The sequence below is a fragment of the Elephas maximus genome, chromosome X (assembly GCF_024166365.1).
Source record: "Elephas maximus indicus isolate mEleMax1 chromosome X, mEleMax1 primary haplotype, whole genome shotgun sequence".
Taxonomy (NCBI): Eukaryota; Metazoa; Chordata; class Mammalia; order Proboscidea; family Elephantidae; genus Elephas; species Elephas maximus.
Window position 1 is genome coordinate 175,638,499 of NC_064846.1, and position 21,421 is coordinate 175,659,919.

General features: G+C 41.1%; 1 protein-coding gene across 1 annotated transcript; it reads left to right on the plus strand.

Moving 5' to 3' along the window:
- Window positions 1-5,782: 5,782 nt before the first annotated feature.
- Window positions 5,783-20,148, plus strand: LOC126068885 (odorant-binding protein-like). Its single transcript, XM_049871570.1, has 8 exons — window positions 5,783-6,007; window positions 6,116-6,170; window positions 15,237-15,349; window positions 15,458-15,597; window positions 15,954-16,024; window positions 18,602-18,712; window positions 19,762-19,863; window positions 20,123-20,148. The coding sequence occupies exons 1-8, from the start codon at window positions 5,783-5,785 to the stop codon at window positions 20,146-20,148; spliced, it is 843 nt and encodes a 280-aa protein (XP_049727527.1).
- Window positions 20,149-21,421: the final 1,273 nt, after the last annotated feature.

A 21,421-nucleotide genomic window follows, 5' to 3' on the forward strand; every position in this document is an offset into this window, starting at 1 on the left:
CTCCAGCGCTGCATCTGTTCGTTGAGACATCCAGTTGATATTCCATCAATTCCTGGAGTCTTGTTTTTTGCCAATGCCTTCAGAGCAGCTTGGACTTCTTCTGTCAGTACCATCGGTTCCTGATCATATGCCACCTCTTGAAATGGTTGAATATAGAATAATTCTTTTTGGTATAATGACACTGTGTATTCCTTCCATCTTCTTTTGATGCTTCCTGCATCATTTAATATTTTCCCCATGGAATCCTTCACTATTGGAACTCAAGGCTTGGATTTTTTCTTCAGTTCTTTCAGCTTGAGAAACGCCGAGCGTGTTCTTCCCTTTTGGTTTTCCAGCTCTTTGCACATCTCATTATAATACTTCACTTTGTCTTCCCGAGAGGCCCTTTGAAATCTTCTGTTCAATTCTTTTACTTCATCAGTTCTTCTTTTTGCTTTAGCTGCTCGACGCTCAAGAGCAAGTTTCAGAGTCTCCTCTGACATCTGCCTTGGTCTTTTCTTTCTTTCCTGTCTTTTCAGTGATCTCTTGCTTTCTTCATGGATGATGTACTCGACATCATTCCACAAGTTGTGTGGTCTGCGTTCAGTAGTGTTCAAAGCATCACATCTATTTTTGAGATGGTCTCTATATTCAGGTGGGGCATACTCAAGGTCATATTTTGGCTCTAGTGGACTTGCTGTGATTTTCTTCAGTTTCAGCTTGAACTTGCATATGAGCAATTGATAGACTGTTCCACGGTCAGCCCCTGGCCTTGATCTGACTGATGATATTGAGCTTTTCCATCGTCTCTTTCCACAGATGTAGTCAGTTTGATTTCTGCGTGTTCCTTCTGGTGAGGTCCATGTGTATAGTCGCTGTTTATGTTGGTGAAAGAAAGTATTTGCAATGAAGAAGTCTTTGGTCTTGCAAAATTCTATCATTCAATTTCCGGCATTGTTTCTATCACCAAGGCCATATTTTTCAACTACTGATCCTTCTTCTTTGTTTCCAACTTTCACATTCCAGTCGCCAGTAATTATCAATGCATCTGAATTGCATGTTCGATCAATTTCAGACTGTACCAAATGATAAAAACCTTCTATTTCTTCATCTTTGGCCCTAGTGGTTGGTGCGTAAATTTGGATAATAGTCACATTAATTGGTCTTCCTTGTAGGCATATGGATATTATCCTATCACTGACAGCATTGTACTTCAGGATAGATGTTGAAATGTTCTTTTTCACGATGAATGCGGCACCATTCCTCTTCAAGTTGTCATTGCCAGCATAGTAGACTATATGATTGTTTGATTCAAAATGGCCAATACCAGTCCATTTCAGCTTACTAATACCTAGGATATCAATGTTTATGCATTCCATTTCATTTTTGATGCTGTCCAATTATCCTAGATTCATACTTTGTACGTTCCAGGTTCCGATTATCAACGGATATTTGCAGCTGTTTCTTTTCATTTTGATTCCTGCCACATTAGCAAATGAAGACCCCGAAAGCTTTACTCCAACCACGTCATTAAGGTTGACTCTACTTTGAGGAGGTAGCTCTTCCCCAGTCACCTTCTGAGTGCCTTCCAACCTGGGGGGCTTATCTTCCAGCACTGTATCAGACAATGTTCTGCTGCTATTCATAAGGTTTTCACTGGCTATGCTTTTTAGAAGTAGACTGCCAGGTCCCTCATCCTAGTCTGTCTTAGTCTGGAAGCTCAGCTGAAACCTGTCTTCCATGGGTGACCCTGCTGATATCTGAATACCGCTGGCATAGCTTCCAGCATCACAGCAACACACAAGCCCCCACAGTACGACAAACTGACAGACACATCGGGGAAAATGAAAGGATAGGCTAATGTTATTGCTTGGAGGAAATGCTTCCAGGGGTTTCAAGCTGAAGCCTTTGCTTTTGTATTTCTCCCAAAAGCCAAGGGGACTTCTCTGTATCATTAAGCATCTCTTCCCATTGTTTGGAAGGCTTGGGTTACCATTGCCATCTTCAAAGATTGGTTCTTGAACTGCTTTGCCACTGCTGTTTAACATTTATTGTTCAGCCAAGAAAATTTTTCTGTCAAGGTTCTTCTTGTGCTTGATAATGCACCCAGACATCAAAGCACTTTAGGGGAACTTCACCCCAATGTAAAGTTTGTATTTTTACCCACCAACACCACATCACTACATCTACCACTAGATGAAGGTTTACAAAACAAACTAGTTTCCCATTAAACGATTGATACACATACTGTTTTGTGACATTGGTTGACAACCCCACAACATGTCAACACTCTCCCCTTCTCGAGATTGGGTTCCCTATTACCACCTTTCCTGTGCCCTCTGCCTTCTAGTCCTTGCCCCTGGGCTGGTGTGCCCATTTAGTCTCATTTTGTTTTATGGGCCTGTCCACTCTTTGGCTGAAGGGTGAACCTCAGGAGTGACTTCATTACTGACCTAAAAGTGTGTCCAGGAGCCATACTCTAGGGGTTTCTCCTGTCTCTGTTGGGCCAGAAAGCCTGGTCTTTTTTATGAGTTAGAATTTTGTTCTCCATTTTTCTCTAGCTCTTTCTGGGACCTTCTATCACGATTCCCGTCAGAGCAGTTAGTGGTGGTAGCTGAGCACCATCTAGTTGTGTTGGACTCAGTCTGGTGGATGTCAGCTTCTTTTTTAAAATGTCACTCCTATGACCCAGTAATTCTCTTGCTATATATTCGTACAAGAAAATTTCAATAGTCTTCAAAAAGTTTGCACAAGAGTATCCATAGTAGCTTTATTCATAATAGCCCCAAACTAGAATTAAGCATACCCATAGGGTCGCTATGAGTCGGAATCAACTTAAAGGGAAAGGGTTTGGTTTAAGGGTTTTATATACCCATTTGGAAACCCTGGTGGTGTAGTGGTTAAGAGCTATGGCTGCTAAGCAAAAGGGTTTTCTAAGCTGTAGCCTTTATGGGAAGGAGCTCTGGTAGTCCAGTAGTTAATGTGCTCAGCCACTAACCGAAAGGTTGGCTATTCAAACACACCCATCTGCTCTGCAAGAGCTAGACGTGCCAGTCTACTTCCATAAAGATACATCCTTGGAAACCCCATGGGGCAGCTCTACACTGTTCTATAGGGTCGCTATGAGTCAGAATTGACTTTTTGGCAATGTGTTTGGTTTGGTTTTAATCTTTACAGGAGCAGATTGCCAAGTTTGCTTCCATGGAGTCTTTGGATGGGTTGGAACCACCAACTTTTTGGTTAACACTTGAGTACTTAATCATTTTTACCATCAAACCAAAAAACCTATCCTGTTGCCATTGAGTCAATTTTGACTCGTAGTGACCCTGTATGAGAGAGAAGAACTGCTCCTGGCATACTGGTTAAGAGCTCAGCTGCTAACCAAAAGGTTGGTAGTTGAATTCACCAGGCGCTATGAGTCAGGATCAACTCGAGAGCAATGAGTTTTTTTTTTTTTTTTTGGTTAATCTTTACAGAAGCAAACTGCCACATTTTTCCCTCATGTTGCTGCTGGTGCGTTCCAACTGTTGACCTTTCTATTAACAGGCAAGTGCTCAAACATTTGGGCCATCATGGCTCCTTTATGTTGGGATAATGGGAGAATATTTCCTTGTTCTACTAGCTATCTATCAGTTCATCATAATGTGGTGGCTTGCATGTTGCTGTGATGCTGGAAATTGTGCCACTGGTACTTTGAATGCCAGCAGAGTTACCCACAGTGCACAGGTTTTCAGTGGAGCTTCTAGACTAAGACTAGGAAGAAAGGCTTGGAGATCTACTTCCAGAAACTGGCTAATGAAAACCCGGTGGATTAGAACAGAATATTATTTGATACAGTGTTGGAAGATGAGCCCCCTTGGTTGGAAGGCACTCAAAATACACAGTGGCCACACTTCAAGCTGTTATTTTATTTTATATATATATATATAGACTTCAAGTTTGTTATTTTAATTTATTATAGCTATTATTTATCTATTTATTACTTTATTATTTATCTATTTATTACTTGTTTGTTAATAAAACCAAACCAAACGCATTGCCATCAAGCTGATTCCAACTCATAGCGACCCTATAGGACAGAGTAGAACTGCCCCATACAGTTTCCAAGAAGCATCTGGTGGATTCGAACTGCTGACCTTTTGGTTAGCAGCCGTAGCACTTAACCACTACGCCACCAGCGTTCCTATTAATAGCAATAATAAATTAAAATAACAACTTGAAGTATAATTTTTTTAAGACTGTGGTTGCTAGCTAAAATAGCTTTTGTGACCTTTCTGGTCTTTGAATGATCAGTTCTATGTCTATGGTTTTTATTTTTATGAATTTGATTGCCACATCATCTTGTATTTTAGACTATTTGTGCAAGCACCAGCAGGTTTTGCTAGTTCTTGCCCCATCATAAAATTTGTGACTTTGAATATTAAGGACCCCTGGTGGCACAGTGGATAAATGCTCAGCTGCTAACTGAAAGGTCAGTGGTTCCAACCCACCAGCTGCTTTATGGGAGAAAGATATGACAGCCCACTTCTGTACAGATTACAGCCTTGGAAACACTATGGGGAGGTTCTACTCTGTCCTGTAGGGTTGCTATGAGTTGGAAATGGCTCAACAGCAACAGATTGGGGTTTGTGTTGGCCCCTGTATTGTGACCATCAGGGGGACAGTTTAAGTTGATGCCTCAAGAGAATAATAATTACACGATATCAGGGTAGAGACAACACTGGGGCCTCATAAATGGGAACGAATGTGAGTTATTCATTTGTGCCAAGCCTAACATGCAACATTACATCTGTTATTCAGGGGAGGAAATAATAGATGGTCTTTTTTTTAATGTCCTGTGAAACTTGACTCTTGGCTCTCAGGTGGATTTCACAGTAACTTCGTTACCCTGTTGGGCTTGTACTCCTACAATCTATTTGGTCAGTTCATATTGTAACCTATTTAAATCAAAGGGTGGAAGGCATAATACATGATTTGGGTGATGTCTTAGTTGTCTAGTGCTGCTATAACAAATACCACAAGTGGGTGGCTTTAAAGAGCAGAAATTTATTTTTCCACAGTTTAGGAGGGCAGAAGTCTGAATTTAGGGCACCAGCTTTTGGGAAGGCTCTGTCTCTGTGGCCTCTGGGGTCCCAGTCTCTTTTCTGCTTCTGTTCCTTTGTTCCTTGGTGATCTCCATGTGTCGTGGTGACTATCTTCTCCCATCTTAGTTCTCTGGCTTCCTTGCTTAATCAAAAGATTGATTTAAGACACACCCTAAACTCATACTGACTCATTAACATAACAAAGCAAAACCACCTCAAGTGGGATTACAGCCACAGGCATATGGGTTCGATGAAGCCCTGGTTGCACAGTGGTTCAGTGCTTAGCTGCTAACTGAAACCTCTGCAGTTTGAAACCACCAGCCTCTCCACAGCCTTGGAAACCCTATGGGGCAGTTCTACTCTGTCCTATAGGGTCACTATGAGTCGAAATTAACTTGCAGCAACTGGTTTTGTTTTGTTTTTTAATACGGATTAGGATTTACAACACATATTTTTGAGGGACACCATTCAAGCCATAATAGTTGATGAATGTTTTGTATTTTTATTTCCTATTACTGGGAGAGATGAGGTGAACAAATACACATTACTGTTCTTAACATTCCTCTTATGGATTATAATCTCTCACTCTACTTAAAGGTCAAAGATTCAGTCCAACTGATCTAATATGTTAAGATAATGTTGATAAAAGCGCATTCAGAGGCCATAGCTTCCAGCCAGGGTCCTTATTTTAGATGTTTCAGTACAATTTCCAGCACACCATGTGCTTATGGTTCACCTCAAGTGGCTCACAAATTGCCACGCCCACAGACAAATGGTATAAAAAGTGGGAAATGTTCAGAATCTCCCCAATAGGAGACACGTTCTCATTCTTTCCAGAAGAAGGCGTGGGGAACACCAACAAGATGAAGATTCTCCTGGTGGCTCTGGTTCTTGGTCTGGTTTGTGCTGACCAGGAACCCCACCTCGAGGAAGACTGTTCACAGGTACCAGGGAGAGACTCACGTGGGGCAGAGAGGCAACTGGCATGATGCTCGCCCTGTGATGATGCGTCTGTCTCTCCCTGTTTACCGTTTCTTATATTCCCTTTTTAGATTTCAGGAACATGGCGCTGCATTTATTTAGGGTCCAGCAACAAGGAGGTGATAAGTGAAAACCATCCCATGAGGGCTTATATACGTCATGTTGAATGTCTCGGCAAAGGAGAAGCAGTCTCCACCACATTTTACACCAGGTGAGTAAACATTGCAAAGGGTGAGAGTGGCTGAGTATTGTGTACGGACAGGTATACCATCTCACCAATTTCTACATGTACAGCTCAGTAACAGAGAAGTCTTGGTGGTGCAATGGTTAAGCACTGGGCTGCCAACCGAAGGGTCGATGGTTCAAACCCATCACTCAGCTCCATGGGAGAAAGATGGTTCCATAAAAATTGCAGTCTAAGAAACCCTAAGGGGCAATTCTACTCTGTCACATGGGATCATGAGGTGCCTTTAAAGTATAAATATATTCTAAGCCTTAGAAGCAGGGAAAGACAAAAGATACATTAAAAGTATGACTTGTTTCAGGAAATATCTGGGAGCTCTACGTGGCCATAGGCACAGTATACTTTCTTGCCAATAAGTGATCATGAATGATACACAAATAATTAGCAGAGAACACGGACATAGGTGCTCTAATACTTGAGGTAGACGCAAAAGAATGGACGATGTCCCTGAGGACAAATGAAGGTGGGATCAGTTACGTAGAAGGAATTGGCTATGGCCAAGACAGCCCTATCGCGCAAAGAGACAAAATGAGCGATGCAATAAAGAGCCGTGTGAACCAAAGTGTTATTTGAAAGATTTTCCAGCCTCTCAAAGCCAGACATTCATGCTCTTAGGAGGGACCGTGGAGGAAGAAATAAAGATCATTTTCTCAAGAAGCTTGGCACAGAGGAGAAAGGGAAATAGCTCAAGGGGCAGCCCAAGCAGGAAGCCATCGATTTGAAACAGATGATTCTGTCCTTGCCAGGAATCGAGCGTGTTCGTGGGTGGAGGTGCTGTAAAGAAGAGGAGAAAATAAGTTAGCAGAGGGAAAAGGCTTTGCAGGAGAGGAACCTGATCGACTCTACTGAAGAAAGGACTAAGAGCAAGAGAGAAAGTGGGAAACAAGGAGAAGTGGGAGAATGAGCAAAGGGGAGAGATGGAGGGATGGAAACAGAGAGAGAGGGACAAACTGACAGAGAGAGCTGGCTTGGGAAGAGGGGAGAGAGAGAGAGTCAGAGAAAGAAGAAGGGAGAGAGAGGACAAAGAGGGAGAAAGAATGGAGGAGAGACACTGAGAGAGAGAGACAGTGGGAGGTAAGAAGAAATAGAAAGGGCAAATGAGAAAGAGAGAAAGAGAGAGGGGGAGAAAGACAGGAAGGAGGAGAGAGAGACAGAACGGGGTAGAGAGAAGAAATGAGAGAATGGGCAAATGAGAAAAAGGGAAGGAGAGAACGAGAGGAAGAGGAGAGACAGAGGAGAGTAGAAAGAGAAATGGGAGAATGGGCAAAGGAGAGAAAGGTGGGGAGGAGAGATAGAGGGGGGATGGAGTACAGAGAAAAGAGAGAGAGAGAGAGAAAGCCACAGAGATACACAAAAACAAAACCAGCAGTAGGGAAAACCTACAAGACCCTAAGTTAGGATCTCCTTTGAAAATCAGGAGAGGAAATATTTGGCATACGATGCCCTCCAGAATGACTTCTGTTTAGAAGGATATTCATTAGTCTTGTTGCCATTTTCTGCAATAGTGGCGTCTTTCAATCTGCAGCAGCTTTGGAGGTGGTCTGTGACTTTTAGTTCCCGTTTCTGTCAGAGAAACTTAACACCACATTCAATTAGAAGGAAAAAAAAAAATGCTGTGTCTATAATCTATAATCTAAACAGGGATTCCTGAGATTATTTTATTTTTTAGCTTTAAGGATATATCTTGGATATTGAAAGGAATATCTTGACTATCATCCTATCACTAACAACATTGTACTTCAGGATGGATCTTGAAATGTTCTTTTTGATGATGTATGCGAAACCAATTCTCTTCACCTGGTCATTCCTAGCAAAGTAGACCATATGGTTGTCTGTTTTGAAATGGCCAGTACCAGTTCATTTCAGCTCATTAATGCCAAGGATATCAATGTTTATATGTTCTGTTTCATTTGTGACAATTTCCAATTTTCCTGGATTCATCTGATTATTAATGAATGTTTGCAGCTGTTTCTTCTCAATTTGAGTCATGCTGTATCAGCAAATAAAGGTCCCAAAAGCTTTGCTCCATCCACATCATTAAAGTCGACTACTTTGAGGAGGCAGCTCTTCCCTAGTAATATTTTAAGTGGCAAACCCTGGTGGTGTAGTGGTTAAGTGCTACAGCTGCTAACTAAAGGTCAGTAATTCAAATTCACCAGGCACTCCTTGGAAACCCTATGGGGCAGTTCTACTCTGTCCTATAGGGTTGCTATGAGTCGGAATCGACTCAACGGCAACAAGAACGAGGTGGCAAAACTTCCACCATCGCAGCAACACACAAGCCACCACAAGCTCTAAGGATGAACAAAGACCAGATGAGCTGTGGGGAGACATAAAGGACATCATACGTAAAGAAAGCAAAAGGACAGGAAAAAAAGAAAAAAGCAAAATGGATGTCAGAAAAGACTCCGAAATTTGCTCTTGAATGTAGAGTAGCTAAAGCGAGTGGAAGAAAAGATGAAGTAAAGAGATGAACCGAAGATTTCAAAGGGCTGCTAGAGAAGACAAAGTCCAATATCATAAAAAAATATGCAAAGACCTGGTGTTAGAAAACCAAGAGGGAAGAACAAAGACCTGGTGTTAGAAAACCAAGAGGGAAGAACACACTCTGCATTTTTCAACCTGAAAGAACTGAAGAAAAAAATTCAAGCCGTGAGCTGGAATTTTGAAAGATTCTATGGGCAAAATATTGAATGACACAGGAAGCATCCAAAGAAGATGGAAGGAATACACAGAGTCACTGTACCAAAAAGAATTGGTTAACATTTAACCATTTCAGGAGGTAGCAAGAAACAATTGTACCGAAGGAAGAAGTCCAAGCTGCACTGAAGGCATTGGCAAAAAACAACCATCCAGGAGTTGATGGGATACTAACTGAGGTGTTTCATCAAAGGAATGCTGTGTTGTAGGTGCTTGTTCGCTAACACCAAGAAATTTGGAAGACAGCTATGTGGTCATTTGACTAAAAGCAACCCATATCCGTGCCCATTCCAAAGAAAAGCGATTCAACAGAATGTAGTGATTATTGAACAATATAATTAACATCACATGAAAGTAAAATTTTGCTGAAGATCTTTCAGAAGTGTTCGCAGCAGTACATCCACAGGGAACTGGCAAAAATTCAAGCTGAATTCAAAAGAGGACGTGGAACGAGGGACATCATTACTGATGTTAGATGGATCTTGGCTGAAAGCAGAAAATACCAAAAAGATGTTTACTTCTGTTTTATTGAGTGTGCAAAGACATTCGACTGTATCAATCATAACAAATTATGGATAACATTGCAAAGAATGGGGCTCCAGAACACTTCATTGCGCTCATGAGGAAACTTGTACATAAATCAAGAGTTAGTAGTTCAAACAAGACAAGTGGATACTGCGTAGTTTAAGTCAGGAAAGGTGTACATCGGGGTTACCTCCTTTCAGCATACTTATTCGGTCTGTATGCTGAGCAGATAATCCAAGAAGCTGGACTATATGAAGAAGAACAGGGCATCAGGATTAAAGGAAGACTTAACGACTTGTGATATGCGAATGACACAACCTTGCTTGTTGAAAGCGAGGAGAACTTGAAGCGCTTACTGATGAAGATCAAAGACCACGGGCTTCAGTATGGATCACACCTCAACATAAAAAAAACAAAAATCCGCACAACGAGACCAATAAGCAACATCATGGTAAACGGAGTAAAGATTGAAGTTGTCAAGGATTTCATTTTACATGGATGCACAATCAACAGCTTTGGAAGCAGCAGTCAAGAAATCAAAGGATGCATTGCATTGGGCAAATCTGCTGCAAAAGACGTCTTTAAAGTGTTAAAAATTTTAGGATATCACTTTGAGGACTAAGGTGTGCCTCACCCAAGCCATGATATTTTAATCACCTCATATGCATGTGAAAGCTGAACAATGATTAAGGAAGATCGAGGAAGAATTGATGCCTTCGAATTACGTTGTTGGTGAAGAATACTGAATATACCATGGACTGCTAAAAGAACGAACAAATATGTCTTGGAAGACATACAACCAGAATGCTCTTTAGAAGCAAGGATGGCGAGACTATGTCTCACATACTTTGGACATGTTGTAAGGAGGGATTAGTCCCTGGAGAAGGACATCATGCTTGCTAAAGTAGAGGGTCAGTGAAAAAGAGGAAGACCCTCCATAAGATGAATTGACACAGTGACTGCAACAATGGACTCACACATAACAACAATTTTGAGGATGGCACAGGAACAGGCAATGTCTCATTCTGTTGTACGTAGGCTTACAATGAATCAGAACTGACTGGAGTGCACCTAACAACAGCAACCATGTTTTGAAGATTCCATCTTTCTAAATGATACTAGGAATTTTGGGTAGCCACAGGATATTGTTGGCCATCATTGAGATGCTGCTGATTGTGATCGCATAAAATAATCCACTTGTAGGGCTCATTTACACATTTTGGGAGATAAATCTTTTGAGATAATTGGCAAAGAAAGTATCTTCTTCAAACCTATGTCTTGGAGTGACACAGACTTAGAAGAAATAAAACTGGAACACTCCTCAGTAGCAAGGATGGAGAGACTTTATTTATCTTGCTTTCCTTTTTTTTTTTTAATTTAATTTTGTTTTAGGTGAAAGTTTACACTTCAAATGAGTTTCTCATTCAAAAATTTATATACATACTGTTTTGTGAGATTGGTAGCAATCCCCCCTGTGTGACAGTGCTCTCTCCCTTTCCACTCCAGGTTCCCCATGTCCATTCATCCAGCTTCTGTCCCTTCCTGCCTTTTCATCTTGCTTTTGTCAGATGTTGCCCATTTGGTCTTTTATGTTTCATTGAACTAGGAAGCACGTTCCTCACATGTATTATTGTCTTATAAGCCTGTCTAATCAATGCCTGGAGCCCTAGTGGCACAGTGATTAAGTGATATGGCTGCTCCCCAAAAGGTTGGCAATTCAAATCCATGAGCTGCTCCTTGGAAACCCTATGGGGCAGTTCTTCTCTGTTCTCTAGGGTCTCTGTGAGTCAGAATTGACTCAAAGGCAACAGGTTTCATTTTCTTTTTTTTTTTTTTTTCAGTTTAATCTATGTCTGAAATGTGGGCTTTGGGAGTGGTTTCAGTTCTGGGTTAGCAGAGTCCCAGGGGCCATAGTTTCAGAGGTTCCTCCAGTCTCTGTCAGACCAAAAAACCAGGTCATTTTTTCTGAATTTGAATTTTGTTCTACATTTTTATCTGTTCTGTCTGGGACTCTCTGTTGTGATCCTCGTCAGAGCGGTCAGCGGTGGTAGCTGGGCGCCACCTAATTCTTCTGGGCTCTGGTTGGTGGAGGCTCTGGTTCATATGGTCCTTTAGCCCTTTGGGTTAATACTTTCCTTGTGTCTTTAATTTTCTCCATTCTCCTTTGATCCAGACAGAGTGGGACCAATGGGTGTATCTTAGATGGCCACTCAAAAGCTTTTAAAATCCCAGAAGACACTCATTGTGTGGGATGTAGAACACTTTTGTTAAAAACTATGTTATGCCAATTTCCCTAGATTTTCCCTGAGACTATTATCCCCTGCCCTCAGCCACAACAGCTTGGTCCCTCAAGGTGTTTGGACGTGTCTAGGAAACTTCTATGACATTGCCTTGGTTAAGTTGTGCTGATTCCTCCTATACTGTGTGTTGTCTTTCCTTTCACCAAAGTTAATATTTGTCTACTACCTAGTTAGTGATTTCCCCTCCTATCCCTCCCCATGCTTGTAACCATCAAAAAAGTTTTTTTGTTGTCTGTGTGTAAACATTTTCTGGAGTTCTTAAAATAATGGTCTCCTGTAATATTTATCCTTTTGTGAATGACTTATTTCACTCGGCATAATGCCCTCCAGGTTCATTCATGTTGTGAGACGTTTCACAGATTCATCATTGTTCTTTATCTTTATGTGGTATTCCATTGTGTTTATGAACCATAGTGTGTTCAACCATTAGGAAACAACACTTAGGTTGTTTCCATCTTTTTAGTATTGTGAATTGTGATGCAAGGAACATGGGTGTGTACATGTCTATTTGTGTGATGGCTCTTATTTCTCCAGGATATATTCCTATGAGTGGGATTGCTGGGTCATATGGTATTTCTATTTCTAGATTTTTAAGGAGGCACAAAATTGTTTTCCATAGTGGTTGTACGATTTTATGTTCCCACCAGCAATGCATAAGAGTACCAAACTCCCTGCAACATCTCCCACTTCAGTACTTTCTGTTTTTTTGTTTTTAAATTGTATTCTTGGGGGTGAGATGGTGTCTCATCGTAATTTTTATTTGCATTTCTCTAATGACTAATGATCACGAGCATTTCCTCATGTCTCTTAGCTGTCTAAATGTCTCCTTTCGAGAAATGCCTGTTCATATCCTTTTTCCGTGTTTTAATGGGGTTATTTGCCTCATCCTGCTTACTTTGGACATATCATCAGGAAAAACCATTTGCCAGAAAAGAATACCTTGGTTGGTAAAATAGAGGGTCAGTGAAAAGGAGGAGACCCTCCATGAGATAGGCTGCCATAATAGGCCTAACAATGGGTTCACAGGATCCCGCATGGGACCCAGCAATGTTTCATTTTCTTATATATAAGGTTGCCAGGATTTGGAGCTGACTCAATGACAACTAACAACAATTTTAAGATGGTGTCACCTCATTCGCTGCAAAGAGAGTGCTTGGAAGGAAGAAAGTTAATTTTAAATCTCAAATACTCCTGAGAACATATCCTTAGAGTAAGGAGAAGATTTCCTGCATTCATTCATAGCATCCCAACTGGGAATGGTGGATGAGTTCTCAGTTGAACTGCTGATGAAGGGAACAACAACAGTTATCACTAAACCTTCATGAAGAGATTCTACCTGTATCTCTCCTGTACTCGATACTGCACTGTTGTGTTTCCAGCATCTAACATGAAGATGAACCACAGGTTGGTTTTAAAACATTCCCTGAAATGTTGCCAAAAAGAAACCAAGACAAAAGGTCAACCCACAATACTTTCAACGTCTATAAGTGATTATTAAAACAACACCATCTCCTAATTGGGCAAGAAGTCTTGAGGGATAAATTTATTGCAATCCTCCCAGACTAGATAAAAGATAACACTGAAGCACTACATGGCAATAAGCGTAACTGAATGAGGCAATTTGAACAAAACTGAAAATAAATAAGTAAATCAAAACAATAACTTGAAATATACATTTTTTTTTGAAGGTGGTTACTAGCTAAAGTATCTTTCATGACCTTTTGCCTCCTTGGATGATCTATTCTGTCTACTGTATTTATTTTTATGGATTTGTTGGTCTCGTATTTTAGACTCTTTAGGTGAGCACCAGGAGGTTTTGCTAGATCTGGTCCTAACAGAGAATTCGTGACTTTGAGTATTAAAGGCCCCAGATGGCAGGGAGGTAAACTGCCCAGCTTCTAACTGAAAGGTCAGCATTTCAAACCCAAAAGCTTGCTCCATGGGAGAAAGTTGTGGCAATCTTATTTGTAAAGATGTACAGCCTTGGAAACACTATGGGGGCATTTCTACACTGTCCTGTAGGGTCACTATAAGTCAGAAACAGCTTGATGGCAATGGGTTTGGGTTTGTGTTGGTCCATGTATTGCGACTATCAGTTGATGAATCAAGAGAATAATAAATGCATAATAACAGGGCAGAGACAACACTGGGACCTCACAAATGGGAATGAATTTGAGTTATTCATTTGTGCCAAGCTCAACATGAAACATTAGGTTTGGAAGAATTTCTTATTCATGGGAAGAAATGACATATTATCTTTTCTGAAAATGGTCTGTGAAACTCGACTGCTGGGTCTCAGACAGATTTCACAGTAACTTCTTCACCCTGTTGGGCTTATACTCCTAAATCTATTGGGTCAACACATATTGTAACCTACTTAAATAAGGGTGGAAGGCATAATACATGATTTGGGTAATGTCTTAGTTATCTAATGCTGCTACAACAAATACCACAAGTTGGTAGTTTTAACGAAGAGAAATTTATTTCCTCACAGTATAGGAGCTCAGGTGTGTGATTCAGGGTGCCGGCTCTAGGGGGAGGCACTGTCTCTGTGGGCTCTGGGATTCCAGTCTCTTTTCTCTTTCTGTTCCTGGCTTCGTTGGTGATCTCCATGTGGCATGGTATCTATCTTTTCCCATTTCTGCTCTCTGGCTTCCTTGCTTAATCAATCTGCTCTTTTTATCTTAAAAAGATTGATTTAAGACAGGACCTAAACTAATACTGGCTCATTAACATAAAAAAGAAAATACATTGCCCAATAGAATCATAGGCATAAGTATGAGGTTAGAAGGCCCCAGGTGGCACAGTGGTTAAGCACTAGCCTGCTAACCAAAAGGTCTGGGGTTTGAACCCAATAGCCACTCCAGGGGAGAAAGATGTGACAGTCTGCTTCTGCAAAGATCACAACCTTGGAAACCCCATGGGAGAATTCTACTCTGCCCTATAGGGCCGCTACCATTCAGAATCAACTTGACAGCAACTTATTTTTTTTGTTTGTTTGTTTTACTTTGCTTTTCTAATAGGAGTTAGGATTAACGACACATATTTTCGAAGGACACAATCCAATCCATAACAGTGATGAATGTCTTATGGTGTGTTTTCCATTACTTGGGGGGATGAGCAAATAAACATTATTATCCTTGAAATGACTCTTATGAATTAAAATCTTTCACTCTACTTAAAGGTCAAATATTTAGTCAAACTGATACTAATCCAGTTAAGGTAATAACAGAAGGACCTTCAGAAGCCGTAGCTTCCAAGCAGGATGCTTCTTGTTCGTGTTTCCATATGATTCCCAGTGCATCATGTGCTTGTAGTTCACGACAAGTGGCTCACAAATTGCCACACCCACAGACAAATAGTATAAAAAGTGGGAAAAGTTCAGAATCTCCCCAACAGACGACACACTCTCATCTCTTTCAGAAGAAGGATTGGGGAACACCAACAAGATGAAGGTTCTCCTGGTGACTCTGATACTTGGCCTGGTTTATGCTGACCCCTTGGAGGAGCCTCTCTTGGATGAATATTGTTCAGAGGTACCAGGGACAGACTCACCTGGGGCAGAGAGGAGCCTGGCATGATGCTCACACTGTGATGATGCGTGTGTCTCTGCCTGCATACTGTTTCTTACATTCCCTTTTTAGATTTCAGGAACATGGTACACCATTTATGAAGCATCTGCAAACATAGAGGTGCTAAGTGAGAACAGTCCCTTGAGGGGTTATTTCCGTCTTATCAAATGCCATCCTGATGGAGAAACACTCTTGGTCATATTTTACACCAAGTAAGTAAGCCTTGCAAAGGGCGAAGGTGGCTGAGCCTTGAAGTGGGGAGAGACATGTCATCTCACTGTTTTCTGCACGTATAGCTCAGTAACAAAGGAGCCCTGGTGGCGCAATGGTTAAGAGCTGGGCTGTTAATCAAAAAGTCGACAGTTTGAACCCTCCAGGTGGCTCTTTGGGAGAAAGACCTGGTGATCTGCTCCCATAAAGATTACAGTCTAGAACACCCTATGGGACAGTTGTATTCTGTCACATGGGGTGTCTAGGAGTCGGAACTGACTCAAAGGCAAAAGGTTTTTGACGGGTTTGCATATGTTAAGTTATACTCAACAATTAGCTGAAATTTTTTGTTTTCCAGGGAAAATGGCACATGCCAGCTCTACAACAAACAGGGGCAGAGAATAGACGAAAACGGGTACACGACAAACTGTGAGTGTCCAAGCTTCTGTTGCTAGCATGCGTCTGAGACTTGGAGTGGCTCAAACCACGGTCTGTTCACCAGGATTTTGGTCCAGTTTCTAACTCGAATTAGTACTGCAACCTGTCAAAAGCCCCATAACTTTCCAACGCTCTCTCTCTTTTTTTATTCTTAAGGATGTAAAGTATATTACCACCAAGTTCATATTGTCTTACCGTTTACTGTAAGCCTCTAAAAATATGTCCCAGTGTATTTATTTCACAGGATCCCCCAGCATAGAAACGGGTTTAGAAGAATTTAAAACCACGCTAAATTAGAAGAGGGAAGACAAAGTGTATTTATACTGTATCTGTAATCTAAATAACAGAGATTCTTTTTTTTCCCCTTATTTTCTTTCCCTTTAAGATAGTAAACTATTATATGTTAGAAAGTAGTTCACAGATAAAATAAGAAAGGAATAACTTGGTCAGACGACTGTCTCACACAAAGCAATGCTCTGTGCACTTAAATAGTTATTTAAGCAATAACCTAAGTGACTCCAGAGTCTACGCAATTCTGTTGCTTTTAGAAACACACTGTGGCAAATATTGAAGATGTTGGTACACAGCATTCCACATAAATATAAGGTTAAAAAAAAGGCATCTGCTGGAGCTTGAAGACATTATGCTAAGTGAAATAAGCCAATCACAAAAGGACAAGTATTGTATGACCTCACTTATATAAAAAGACAAGAAAAGACAAATGTATAGAGAATAAAGCTTAGTGGTGATTACCGGGGTGAGAGGAAGGGAGAAAGAGGAATTAAGTCTAATGGAAATATCTCATTCATTAAGTGCAGGGTTTCACCGCTGATTACTGTAATTGCTGTCAATTAGTTGTATACCTGTAAAAAGCTAAATTGACAAAAGTAAAATAATAGATATATTTACAGCAATTACAGAAAGAAAAAAAAAAGAGTAGCTGATGAGGCTACTTATGTGCAACCAAACATGCCATAGGATTTTGTTCCTTGTCTTGGAGTCTTAGGGTCATGGTTTCATGAGACATCCCAGTTAATCGGACTACTGAACGTGTTTAGTGCTTCTGTTCTACCTCCTAGTTTGTTGGGCAGTGCCTGGAGTTTTAAAAGCTGGCAAGTGGCTATTCAAGACCCAGAAATTGATTTCTCTTCACCTGGAGCAACAGAGAAAGGAGAGTCAGGAATAGGAGGAAGATATGGAATGTGTGACTAATTACCTCCATGAACAACTGTCTCCTTTACCATGAGACAAGAAGAACTGGATGGTGCCAGGTTAACGTTACTAAACATTTTGATCAAAGAGTCTATAGAAGATTCTGATCAAAAGGGGGAAAATGTAGACCAGAATTTTAAGTTCTCATGGCATTAGACCTTCTGCATCCATGAAAGATGGATGAGCCCTTGAAACCATTGCTGAGATAATCTTTAATCATAAACCAAAAACATCCTGATGTCTTCTTAAAACCAAACAGTAGTTTAGCTTAACTAGTCAAAAAATTAAAAAGTCTGCCTTGAGCATTATTCTCTTTGAAGAACTATATGGCCTCGTATTTACAACAGCAGGTTGACAGATTAGATAGGAACCTTAGGGGACAGGGAGTCTATGTTAACAATGGACAACAACTCAGAAAAGAAGGGTGAGAATGGTTGCACAACTTGAAGAATGTAATCAATGTCACTGAATTGTACATGTAGAAACTGTTAAATTGGTGAATGTTCTACTGTGCATATTCTCAACAAAAACCATGAAATCAATAAAATTTAGAACAAAACAGAGAAGAGAAGCACCTGAACAGAAGCACTCTGGAAATAATGTTGCTAAGACAGACAGACTTGAGATGTTCTCCAAGGTAAGAAGGCGGCAGTAAGCAAAACCCATCCCTAACTCCTAGATGTCACCGTTGATTATAATACTTTCTGGACTCAGAGGGAGGGTGGTGGATGAAGAGAGAGAGGGGGAGGAAGATGAAGGGGAAGAGAGAGACAGGGAGCAAGAGGAAGGGAAAGAGAGAGAGGGAGGGAGAGGAAAGGAAAGAGAGAGAGAAGAAGGGAAAGAGAGAGAGGGAGGAAGAAGAGAAAGGAGCAGGAGAGGAGGTGAGATGGGAAGGGGAGGAAAGGAAAGACAAGACAAGAGAATGAACCCGAGATACAGAGATTATTGCTTGGACTAGAGAGACTGCTTAATGACATGTTAAACTGGCAAAGCATTTGTTTGGTTCTCGGCAAATTCACCTCAAGTGTAGCACCACCCATCTGTCAATGGAAGCTTGCATGTTGTTATGCTGAACAGGTTTCAGCAGAGCTTGCAGGACTAAGACAGACTAGGAAGAAGGGACTGGTGATCTACTGCTCAAAATCAGCCACTGGAAACCTTATGGATCACAAGGAACTGGTCTGCAAACAGTCATGGGAATGACGCAGGAATGGGCAGCAGGTTATTCTGTTGTGCTTGGGTCCACCGCGAGTCGGGGGCCAACTATAGGGCAGCTAACAACAGCAACGACAAAAACTTGAGAAAGTGTAATAAACCCACTCAGTTGAGAGATGTTTTGTTTCCTTTCTTCGTCAGATGAAGGCAAGGTTGACTTCAGCTTCATTCAACAAGCAAAGGATTTCCTACTGATACACGTAATCAACAAGAATGAGGAAGGCAATGTCTTCGAAGTAGTTGGCGCCCTAGGTAAGTCCAACAGTCCATCCTTCACTGGACAGTAATCCGTGATGGCCTTATTAGGGACATCAAAACACAAGGAGTGTGTGTGTTCATTACTTATAATTAAATAGGTTTGGTGCAAGATGTGAACCCACAGGGGGCCTGAGTCTTCTTGCTTTCTAAGATTCTAGAAGTGGCTCTAGAGAGAAAGGACCTCGTGTCAGAATTGCAGACGTTTTAAGAGCACACACACTTGTTGTGAAGATTCCTATAAAAACCCTTTGTGGTCACAGTCTCGTACCAACATAAATCACTCTTCTTTTGCGTCCATTTCTGTGATAGAGATGGTGTTGAAATCTAAGTGAGTGAATCCAGGAATAGAAAATGTAACCCAACAGAAGAGGTTTCCAATAAAGACTGCATTGAGTTGAACCCCAAATCCTTCACTGTACTGCAATGGCAACAATAGGGTCTACAATTTGGACTCATGGTTCTGTAAACCATGCTGTCCTTCCCATCCACTGAACACACACGTGGACAGTCCTCCCCTACACACAACCACGCAGCCCACGGGAAGCTCCACTCTAGCCTTTATGGCATCAGGTGAATAGTAGGAAGGAATGGGCAAGGAAGTGGTCTTTGACCAGATACACAATAAGTTTCTCCCTCCACCGTGCACAGCAAGACTCATGTTTGTGATGGAATACTCAACAGATCTCTTTGGGTTCAGCTGAGTAGGAAACAAGTTTGAATACCCGGGCATGGTAGAGGGAAAAGATGCTACAATTGTGGGATCCTGAGAGCTCACACACAACCTTCCTGGTGATGCTGATGTGACTACAGAGGTTATAGCTCTCTCCATGGGAAACCCCTCATCACAGGCTCAATTGCCTTGTCTTTCCTCAGTCGTCCCAGGAACTGACCGTTGGTATCGGTGAGATGGCCAGTCTTTGCCTGCTGTCCAAGTGTACCACCTGGACAACTGTCCTCTACATTCATGCGTCTCACCCATGTATCCAGGTTTTCTTATGGATTCTAATGGGTAACACTTTTCACCTTTCCTGGGTGGTTTGCAGCCAGAGAAAAAGACATCAGTGAAGAAAACTATCAGGCATTCTTGGAGTTTGCTGTGGAAAATGGGATCCCCAAAGAAAATATTGTCAAAGTCATTGATACAGGTAAAGCAATTATACATTTGCAAAGAATATATAATTTAAATACGAACATATAAATGCATCTAAATTTCTCATAATTTGTATATGCTGAAAATATACTGAATGAAACTAATAGTTCTTCATTCAAATACCCTGGTCTTTGTGTTGACTTTTCTATGTTTTGTAAATGCTGTTGTTATTATTATTTTTCAACCCTTTAACATACTGAGAAAGTATAATGATAACTTTTTTTTTCCTTCTGTTTTTGTTTTGTTTTCCAAAGACACGTGTCCTGAGACGCTCACTTAGGTGAGTTGAAAGTGTGACTTTTGTCAATAGGTTAAGAAAGGTCTGTTAATATAGTCATTGCTTTGAGAAGGAATTGGTTCAACAAAAATAAAACTGTAATTTGTAAGATTTTTAAAAAGGCTCTGGTTTTCTTAAGAATGTAATTTTCCAACTTCCATTAAGATGGACATTCTCTGAAAAGAATATTGATATAGGTAAAACAGCGCTCACTTTATTTTGTGCCGATGGGATAAGAGACTTTGAACACAAATTGCTGGAATGGGATTAAACCTGGTGAGTTCCAGTTCAAATATACTATAAATATATATTTACTGAATAGTATACTGTATACATGGAGCCCTGGTGGTGCAGTGGTTCAGAGCTCAAATCCACCAGGCACTCCTTGGAAACTGTATGGGGCAGTTCTACTCTGTCCTATAGGGTGGCTGTGAGTTGGAATCAACTTGATGGCAATGGTGTTTTTGTTTGTTTTAATACTGTAAGCAGCCGTCTTGTCAGTGGATCTTTGCCTATTGCTATGAATCTGAATATGGTTCAGTGGAGCTTCCACACTAAGAAGGACTAGGAAGAAAGGGCTGGCAATCTATTTCTGAGAATCAGCCAGTGAAAACTGCATGGAGCACAATGGTCTTATCTGCAACTGGTCACAGGGAAGGCCCAGGACCCATCTGTATTTTGGTGGTCGACCTGACTGCAGTTAACAGCAAAAACAGCAAATATACTGCATACTCGATATTGTCATTCTTGTGTGCTGTGGTGTTGATTCTGACTCCTAGTGACCAGATAGGACAGAACAGAACTGCCCCAAAGGGTCTTCTAGGATGTTATCTTTACAGGAGCAGATCACCAGGTGCTTCTCCTGCTGAGCTTGCTGAGTGGTTTGAATCACCAACTTTGAGCTTAGCCGCCGAGGGCTTAACCATTGCACCACCAGGACTCCTTTGTTACTGAATTGTACAGGCAGAAATCATTTCATCACCAGGGCTCCCCGTACACTGTATACAGTGCTGCGTGTGCTGTAAATATATTAAATACAATGTACAACCATAAGCTACTTCATAATTCTAGATAACATTTAGAAGAGCATTGTGGTTCAGGCACAGACGCGGTAAATAATGTTTAAGTGTCTCGTGGCCATGATTAAAACCCCTAAAAACACGAGCTAACCTCTGAAATGGTTCAGTACCAGCTTGTACAATTTGTGTATCCTGCATCCAGCTGGGAACCAGCCCACCTGCCATCCTGAAACAAATTAAAATGGAGTGTTTTCCGT